Source organism: Furipterus horrens, unplaced genomic scaffold, assembly GCF_987537825.1.
Source record: "Furipterus horrens unplaced genomic scaffold, mFurHor1.1.pri manual_scaffold_10, whole genome shotgun sequence".
Taxonomy (NCBI): Eukaryota; Metazoa; Chordata; class Mammalia; order Chiroptera; family Furipteridae; genus Furipterus; species Furipterus horrens.
Window position 1 is genome coordinate 2,618,939 of NW_028327180.1, and position 9,727 is coordinate 2,628,665.

The 9,727-nt window shown below is 50.5% G+C and overlaps 1 protein-coding gene across 1 annotated transcript; it reads right to left on the reverse strand.

Annotated features, from left to right (window-relative positions):
- Nucleotides 1–4,333: 4,333 nt before the first annotated feature.
- Nucleotides 4,334–9,202, reverse strand: IL2 (interleukin 2). Its single transcript, XM_090288795.1, has 4 exons — nucleotides 9,027–9,202; nucleotides 8,877–8,936; nucleotides 6,361–6,507; nucleotides 4,334–4,621 (listed from the first exon to the last, which is right to left on the reverse strand). The coding sequence occupies exons 1-4, from the start codon at nucleotides 9,171–9,173 to the stop codon at nucleotides 4,511–4,513; spliced, it is 465 nt and encodes a 154-aa protein (XP_090144921.1). The 5' UTR covers nucleotides 9,174–9,202; the 3' UTR covers nucleotides 4,334–4,510.
- Nucleotides 9,203–9,727: the final 525 nt, after the last annotated feature.

Consider the following 9,727-nt stretch of genomic DNA (forward strand, 5'->3'; position numbering starts at 1 on the left):
TCACAGGTAAATCAGTTAAATCTTCTTGGTTCTCAGACTTGATTCCTCTTATCTTGGATCTTTATTAGATTTATAAGCTTCATGCCACCCCATATGGACTTATAATTTCTTAGGAGGTTGGTGGTTTGTTTGGTTTGGTTTATCTATTCTAAAAGTTTGGCAGAGTTTAGCTGATGAACGGTGAAGTCATCCTGGAAAGACATCATGTCTTTCAGCAAACTAGACTCTGTACTTACTATTAGGATGAATCGTGTTAAATGGCCATTTTTCCATTGTTTAAAAGGGTCAAATATGGCCAGTTTTATATGGATCAGCATAAATATACTATTAATAAGTTCCGTTTCCATCAATTAGATGATATTCATCGCTTATTTCTCCAAACTGGTATTTTCTTATTAAATATTTTCAGTCCCATTTCTGAATTGTTTCCTCCCATAGCTAATATCCAGCCTTTATTTCCATTACTTTTTATAGTAAATTTGCCTTTGAAAATTTCAGTACAAGATCTTTCACCTTCTCTTGGCTCTTCACATTTTCTGTGTTTTGCTTTGGACTAACACTTAAAAAATTACACCACCAAGTAGTTTAGGCTCACCTCAGCACGTTTGCCTGACTAGAGAAGGCCCTATGTCAGACGCTGCCATGTATGAGAGTCAGTGTAAGACATTTCGTTGCCTCAAAAAAGTACCGTTTTAGGAGTAAGATAAAACAAACATACCCACCTGTTTTACAGAAGAATATAGAAAGCACCCCTTGCTTATTCAACATACAATGACAGAGCTTCTCTACGAGCTACGTCTGCTCAGCTTTAGAGAAAGGAAAGGCATCCCCAGGTAGGGCCTCGGGAGGGGTGTTGAGGACGGAGCAGACGGCAGTTAGTAGGAAAGGGCCAGGAGGTGGCGTGAAACCCAGCACTGGCCTTCCCAGCGGGTGCTCGGTGTTTGATCTCTCTCAGCTCAGGTTTTCATTATTGCAAGGATGGGATTATTGCTAGTGGTTGTCAGTATTTTTCAAGGGGAGAAGCTTGATAGGTTGAAGGGCCCCAGGCAGCTCTTGGGCAGAGCAGAAACGCTCACTGTCGTCGTCTGTCCCGTCTGTGTTGGGCTGCACAGCTGTGCAGCTGCGGAGAAGTGACCGCTACACCCAGACTGTGCACCCCACCCCCCAACATCTCCCCCGACCACGGGCCTAGTGGCCTCCAAGCCGAAGCCCTCTTCTTAGCTCTAAGGTTCTGTCACCCGAGCAGGCGTAACGAGTGGGTAAAACTTAGCAGGCCCCCACGGGAGCGAGAATTCATGCCAGACGGAGGCAGTAAAGCAGCGGCTGGGGGGACAGCCTCGGGGTTGGAGGCCCGAGCGCAGAGCTCCTGGTGGAGACGCTGAGAGCCGTGCCCAGCGTGCTTCCTCCGTCGGGAGGTGGCGAGAAGCTTGTCACAGGAGATAGTCCCAGAGGGAAAACTGGGGACCTTGAAAGTTGTGGAGTAAAGATAAGAAATTATGAATCGCTTTTACAGGATAATTAGTGGTGGGAAAAGACGGTTGCCTCATCTCAGGGAGACTGCAGGGAGAACATCAGGCCCAGGACATCACGGAGCACTTAGCATCAGAATTTGGAAACGTAAGAGGGAACCCCTGGAGTTGTCTGACAGGTGGCTGAGGAGTGGGGACAGCAGGATGAGGAATTTCCAGGAGAGCGCAGACCCCCAGGAGTCCTCTGGGGACAGAACAGCCGGTCCCAAACCTGCCTGCTCAGGAGAGGCGCAGCCCAAGGTCCTCTGACGGAGCCCACGGGGAAAAGGCCCCAGCGCTGTGCGCTGCCACTCGTCCCAGGCTGTCTGCTGTGGGGGGGACTGCGAGCACCCTCGGGAAGCACCGCCTTGCAGGTGAGGGCACGCTGGCGTGGCCGCATGACACCGGCAGTGGGCAGGGGCCGGGGTGTGGGCGCACGGGGGCGCGGGGAGGACCCGACGGAGAGAAACAGGGCTGCGGCTCGGGCTTCTGTCTGGTTTTCAGTGTTCGCTCATGAGAGTAGGGAGATGGCATTCATGGGAGGGTGTCTGTAGCAGAGGCTCCTGATGGGATGGGCACGACTCGTTCAGGGGCTGTGGGGTGCTCGCAGGTCGGGGAGCTGGGCCTGCTGTTGGGCCGGCTCTGCGCCCCGAGTCTCGGGCGGTGTGAGTGCGGGGCTGCCCTGGGTGCGGACGGAGCCCGGAGGGAAGGAGAGCCGAGTGGCAGCCGAACAGTCGCCTTGAGGAAGGCAGGGCAGGTGCGAGGGGCCGGGCTGTTCGCAGCGCTGGCGTCCTCCGTCCTCCGGTGGGGCCCCGCTTGTACCTGGGCAGGCCTCCCTCCCCTCGGCCCCATCAGCTGTCAGGAGAAACAGTGGGGCGGTCCAACTGTCGGCCCGAGGGGCGGCTTGTGGGTGGGGGTTCCAAGCTGAGCCCCTTCCCTCTTTGGAGGGGAGGGTCCAGGGCAGCTGGAGCCCTGCAAGGTCCGCTGTGGCCTTGGACAGCCTGTTTTTACCCCGTGTTCAGTCATCCACGTTCTTATCTGTGCCGTGGCGTAAACATCGTCAGGAAGTGGCGTTCAGAACCGTCTCGTGAGAAGGGTGCGTATGTCCATCATGTAGCGAGGTGGTGCCTGTACGGGGCAAAACAGCCGTTCCGATACAGCTCTTACAGAAACTCAGCATTTTTTTACTTGGGAAGCATTCTTAGATAATTATAATTCACTTTTCACATGAAATGAAGTGAGCATTATTTCAAGAGAGCTTTAGATGAAACTTGTGAAAAATAATTTAAGTGCAATGTGTACATGAAATACGTAAAAATACTTTGAAAACACTGGTGGGGACTGGACATGAATTCCGTCAAGCTCACACCCTTAGTTACTGAAGGGTTACTGTGCCTTACTGTGCAAGTTTATTTTCTGAGAGCAAGGTGGGATTCTTGGTTCCTAGGTATAGGTAACTGTTCTTTGATGTGAAAAAGGAGAAAGAATATTGTTACGTAAACAGGAAGTATGAGAATTTCCTCTTTAAAAATCTCTTGATCCTAATACACCCTAAAAGCTGACTTAAAACACAGCTCCCTGCTCTGTCACTTGTGTGCGCCAGCAGATGTCAGACACGCGTGCCGTCTAATGGTTTCAGTGGTGCCGTAGGAGCGTCTGGTCCTGAGGGAGAAAACTGCTGCCGAACGCGGCTGGCTGCCGGGGTCCCCGGCCAAACGAGGGGACCGCCGTGTCGACCCATCCCTGGTCCTCGGGGTTTCCCGCGCGGAGGCTCTGGTGCTTGGGCGTCCCTGGAGGAGGCCCCTTGGAGGCCAGGCGCACGCTCAGCCGGCTGCTGAGGGCACTGCGCGTCCTCGTCGAGCCCCCATCTCGGTTTGGGGGGCCTAGGCATGACTCACTGCCCACCCCCGTCGGCCTGAACACGCGGTGTCTGCCTGCCCAGCAGTGCTGAGGCCTTCCCAGCTGCCGCTTGAGGCCTGGAGGGGTCAGGAAAGCTGGGGGCGGCGAGCTGGGGGGAAATCGCCCTCAGTTTGTGAGTCGTTGAGAGGCTTTGAGGAAAGGAGTGCTTTTTCCTCGGAAAAGGGGCTGCCTGTCGACAGGACAGACAGGACAGACAGGTGTTGTCCGCCTCGGGGTCCACACCCCACCTCTCAGGGTCCCTCTGCTTCCCGCCCCGGGGTGGGAGGCCTCGGAGGGCCAGCGTCCTCTCTGCAGACCCGAGTCAGGCCCTGCCAGGCGCGCCCTGTGGCTGCCGGGAACGGGCCGTGTCGGGCTGGTCAGAACTTCCCACTTTTCCCTTCGTCCTGCGTCTGGACCGTCAGGAGCGTCTCCGTGATAGTGGCAGTTTTTATTACCACCGTGGCTGTAGCAGTGAAAGGCCATGGCCTTGGCTCTCCCACCACCTTGGCCTCTCCCTGCATTTCATCCTGGGCTCCCACTGATGGTAATTTAATACGGGTTCAGCACCCCATGGATTTCGCATTCCCCACTGTCACTCGCTCCTTGACTCGCTCCAGGGGCAGAGGCAGGGTCTGGGTCAGGGAACAGGTGGCACACTGAGAGTCACTCAGGGAGGGTCTCACGGAGAGACGACTCCCGAGAGCTCTGAGCAACCCATTCCCTCTCCCACGTGCCTCCTGGGGAAGAGGGGCTTCTGGAGCATCTGAACCCTCTCGCGAGGCTGGTCGCATGAGTAGTTTGGAAATATTTTAGTGATTACTCCGTGTTCTCAGAATAATGTGTCCATCAACTTTATTAAATAATTTTATTAACTGATCTATACATACATTATATTTAACAATTTAGCATAAATACTTTGGGATAAATAATTTACGTACATTTTTAGAGCCCTTGGGGCTTACAAAAAGAATCTTCAAAGATCCATATTTACCATCAGAATACTAAGAATAATAGTTACAAAAGATGGCAGACCATACACCCAAAAATAAATATAATTTTAAATATTTAAATAAATAGACTGATCCATTTTAAATGGGAGGCCCTTAAGTCAGCGTTGAGAAGATTCTTTGACAGAAGGTGATCCACTTGCTCAGGAATTCCGTGACGGTCACTGTCTCCTCAGCGTACTCGCACGGGAGGGTTGTCCCAGGCCCCTGTAAAGCAGAGTTCATTGCTTTCCTGTTTGCAGCTCGGGGTAGTTTACCTTTAATATATTATTCGATTGGTGATTCTCAGTTGAAGTATTAGAGGCTGATGGCCTTTATTTTCAAGTAGGTTAAACATAGTAATCACCGTTTTTGAAATGATCTAATTAATGTGCTGAAACTACGTGTTATGATATCAAGTGTCGGTAACAAGCAAGCTGAGATCTTCCTCACTTGTTAATTCTGTCAATCTCAGTGAATCCAGGATTTTTCCCCTAGAATTATAAGCATTTTAAATAATAAAAACCGATCTAGACAAATATTTCATTAAACGCTGCATGCAAAATAAGGTTCCTCACCCTCCTTCCCTCTGGGTGTAAATCCGTATCTAGAGGCTACCTGTGTATAGTGCTGTACACATTATACTTTCTTCTTTCAAGCTCAGGTCTCCTGTTGTTCTACTAGAGTGACTCCCTTCACGTTTTCCCCCAACCAGATGGGAGCAGCCAGGAGTAAGTTAGGACAAGCTTGTTGGGGGGAAATTTGCATGAAGAACAGTCTCTTAAATGCTCATACCCACCCCCACCCCACTCCGTATCAATCAAGTGCCAACTTTTGAAAGTCTAGACATTATAAATTTTGTTCCAAGACTGATTTTTTGGAAATTAACCTCCTCTGCTGATAGGAGCTATTTCAACTTTGCCTCCATGGGCCAAGCTAAGAAAATATTCTGATATATAGGGAGACAAAAGAGGGCTTTTCACTTTTAAAGTAATTCCTATCCTGGAAACATAAACTGAGTGAGATAAAGTATTCTCTATAAATAAACTGTTGTACTGTGATAGTCTTTTTTACATATAATTGAATACTGTAACCTCTTACAGGGTTAGATTTTTAAAAATATCTGGCTTTTGAAACACAGGGTCATATAATTTTATCTTAATTTTGCATCAAGAATTTAGAGTGAGTTTGCTGATATTCATAAAAAGTCGTAGGGCAAACCCCCTGATCTCGATGAGAAACAGTCTCTCAAGGTCTGGATGACGTTGCTCTCCATGTCTTTTTAAAACTTAGATGGAAAGAAACAGTCTTCTAATAAAGTGACTCCTATCTGGGAACAACTCGAGCTGACGAACGTAGCTTTAGAGCCGTGGTCCCACTACCATTAAAATTACACTGTTTATTCAGGATGCCTTTTACCTCCTGCGATGAGAAGGAAGAGCTGTGGGTCTCTCATCACCTGAGGCCCTTGTGCTTCCTGTGCATTTAGGGACTTAAGAGTCTGACCGTGTTACCCCTAAATAAGGAGTTAATTAGTCCATCGGCCATTTTCATGGTTGCCATTTTTTAAACAAATCTCTTACTCCTTCTCCCAATGGTAAGGAAACCCCATTTAAAAGGCCTCGTAGGGAATCAGTGTTGGCTATTCTGGAAAATGATCTGAAGAAATTTTTTAAATATATAATGAAACCCGCCAGCTCTCTGTGAATTTCCATTCAGTGTCTTCTCCTGCTCCCGGTGTGGCGTGAACAGGGAGGTGGCAGTGCAGGGTGGGACCCTCTGCTCCTCTCACGCCTTGGCACTCGCAGCCCCACGAGAAGACGGCATCCGACACGGCTGTGACGCGTGTTCCCAGCGGGCCTGCGGGGCACACCTGCCCCACAGATACCAGCGACGCCGCACGGATTTCCACCGTCTCCCACCGCCCCCTCCTGTTCTTCCAGGGCGGGCCCCGGAGGGAGCCTTACCTTCAGGGTCCCCGCCGTGACGTTGATGTTGCTCATGAGTCCCTCGAGGTCTCGCAGGCGCATGTTTCTGCGTTGAGGTAAATTGAGCACGTCCTTTAGGGGGTTGAGTTCTTCCACTAGACACTGCAGGTGTTTCAGTTCTGTGGCCTTGGATAACGAAAGCAATCATCGGGTCAGTTTGGTCTGACTGAAGGTCAATCGGAAAGTAATCTCAAGCTTGCTTTATGAGGAGGAGCACTGCACACACTTGCCCACTCTCCCTGCGTCAGTGCTCCTGTCAGGACGGGCCAGTAGCGTTTACATTATAAAACTGGAAAAACTGGAGTTCAGCTGCCCACGATGCGGATTAGTTGTTAACAAATAATGAGTGATGGATTTTAGTTTGCTTTGGCTTTGCAGAAAGTCAGCATCTCTGCACGCAGTTGCAGATCACAGATAGAGGCTAGATTTCTTCCCCCGTCTGCCTGGAGGTGACTAGGACCAGAGCAGCGGGAACGCGGAAGTCCAGGCCGCGCACTGTGACGAAGGCCGTCGTGCCTCGCGGGCTGAGACCCCGAGAGGGGACTCTGGGGAGCCATCGGTCAGAGTCTCCGCGTTTTCTGCGTCAGGTGCTTGGAGCCGCGTGGGGACTGGCTCTCGGGACAGCACGTCACAGACACCTGCGTCTCCGTGGGTCCTCCGCTGGGAGGACGTGAAGGCACCTTTAAACAACATGCCGATCAGGGAGAACGTTGCGGTGTTTGAAGGGGTTTTGGCTGGGCTCCTTGATTCACACACACACACACACACACACACACACACACACACACTGAAAACATGTCACCCTTCTGTGGGATGGCATCGTTTTGGCTGGGCTCCTTGATTCACACACACACACACACACACACACACACACTCTGAAAACATGTCACCCTTCTGTGGGATGGCATCGTTTCAAAGTGTTTTCTCCTAAATACGCCCAGGGAAGTCTCACAGCCGCCTTTTGAGACAGGTAACACAGTGTTATTTCTATGTTACAAGTAAGGAAAGTAAATCTCAGAATGCGTGTTTTCCCCAAGGCCACGTGCCTAGGAGGAGCCAGGATTAAATTTCAGTTTTTTCTTTATAGCATTACATAGCATCCTTTGAATTAAATGTTTCTATAGTTTTCCAGAATCTTTCAGGATCATGGAATGGTGGCAAAACGAACAAGTGAATGAAGTTCGTCACATTACTTTTGCTTTCAGCTAGATTTTGAGTTGTCATTTAGAAACTGCTATCTTTCTAACAATCTGCAGAGGGAGAGGCAGGGCTACACCACACTCATCTCACATTTGCATCTACTGGCCTCTAAGCTTGTACTGCAAGCTCTACAAGTTCAAGGCTTTGAGTTCTTGGCACGCATGACTTAGAGCCAGTCCCTGCAGAAAAGCCGTCTTTTAAGTTGCTGGAGGTAAGCGGAGTGTGCCTCAGATGAGGCTGGAGAGCTCAGAGTTCTTTCCTTTCATCTTTCAAAAGAGTAACCTGACGCATAATCTGAGTAAGGAAGAAGTAGATGGATAGAGCTGCACCTGTGATCCTTTAAGCCGCATTTTCTGGGCGGGGATGCCCCCTGGGACAGGCTCTTCCCAGAGAGCTCTGCCCGTCCCCTGTGCACAGTCACTGCACAAGGGTCAGCGGCCCCCACTGGGCACCAGGGGCTTGGACCACTGTGCTCCTCTAGCTGCCCGAACCCCAAGCGCCCGAGTCGAGCTTTGAAACCTGGACAATGAGGCACAAGGCAAGAGTCTCTAGGTCTGCTGGCATGAGAGATGTGTGAGTCCAAAGGCTCACTGTCTGCTCCCCAGGGAGAACTTGGTCCTCAGCGCTTCCTGCCGCTGGTAGCCGGCGCTGGCATGGCGCGTGCCGTGCACCCGAGGTTGCTATGAGCTCACCACCTCGGCTCGCTGGCCCTCACAGACCGTACAGTGGGTGCAGTTACTCACACACGGAGGTAAGGAACTGGGTCGCAGAGGGAGGCGGCAGCTGGGCCAAGTTCCCAACAGCTAGGATGAGGCAGAGCTGAGATTGCAGCTCAGCCAGCCTGGCCCTGGGGTCTGGGCTGGGGGTGGGTGCTCTGCCGCCCACAAGGCAGAGCCGTTGGCATCTCCCCTAAAACAAAGGGCTTATCCTAAAGTGGGCTCCTCTGGCATCAGTGTCGGTCATTCGCATGGTAAGAGTGTGTAAGAGAATATCTCTAGGGTTTTACGTTTTCAGAGGAAGCAGTAATCAACATAGCCTTGTTTACAAGAACAACAACTATCCCAGCAATAAAGCGAGAATAGCATTCTTGTCTCCTTTCCGTCCCTCTCCCTTTCCTCGCAAACACAAGCAAAGCCACTTTACAGAGGCCCCATCCCCAAACCTGGGCTTTTCTCTTAACCTGAGGTTACTACTTTTTCTCAAGTGAAATGCTGTTAATACAGTCAGTGTGCAAGTTTCCATCGTACTTTAAGTCTTAATAAAACACAGAAATGAACTTGGGAAGTCGCACTTACCTCCTTGGGCGTGTAAAACTTAAACGTGAGCATCATGGAGAGTTCATGGTTCCTGTAATTCTGAGAAAGCACAGCAGACAGTCACTACAGAGGGCACCGCAGGCAGAGGGGTGAAGTGCAGCCCTGGCCGTGGGAGAGGGAGGTACTCACCCGGAGCCCGCTCAGGAGCAGCCGCAGGTCCAGCATCAGCTGCTCCAGCTGCTGCTGGGCGTCCTCGCTGGAGCCCGAGGCCGGCGCACCGTCTGCGATGAATGCAAGAGTTAGTGCCACGCAGGACAAGAGGTGCATCGTGGGCATTGTGGCAGGAGCCAAGGTCGCCGTGGGTAGTGACTAGAGAGGCTGATAGGGAGCTCTCAAACGAGAGAGGCAATTTATACTGTTAATTCTGGAAAAATAACATGGGGGTGTCAAAATATTTTACATATTACACATATTTTCAAAGATTCTACCTGTGTGGCAAAAGCATTACCTTTATTTTTCCTCTTCTGATGACTCTTTGGAATTTCTTTAAAGCCCGGTAGCTGACTGAATGGATGTAGGTGAAACCCCTCCTGGTTCCTCCAGCCCACACTTGCGTGGCAGTTCCAAAGCACATGCCTCACATCTTCTGTGTGAAACAGTTTTTCCTCCTCTTTCTCTAAGGGGGTGGGGACACAGCAGTGGCTCGTGAAAACTTTCTTCTCAATGCTGAGGATGCGACACACCCTCATGGTGGACAAAAGCCAGAGTAAATAGTTGAAAAAAATAAACTTTTAGATTTGTTGATTAGACAGGAAGAATACTGGTTTCCTGTTTCAGGATGGTTTTACCTTTTCATCTACACAGTACCTCAGCTAATGCATACAACGTGA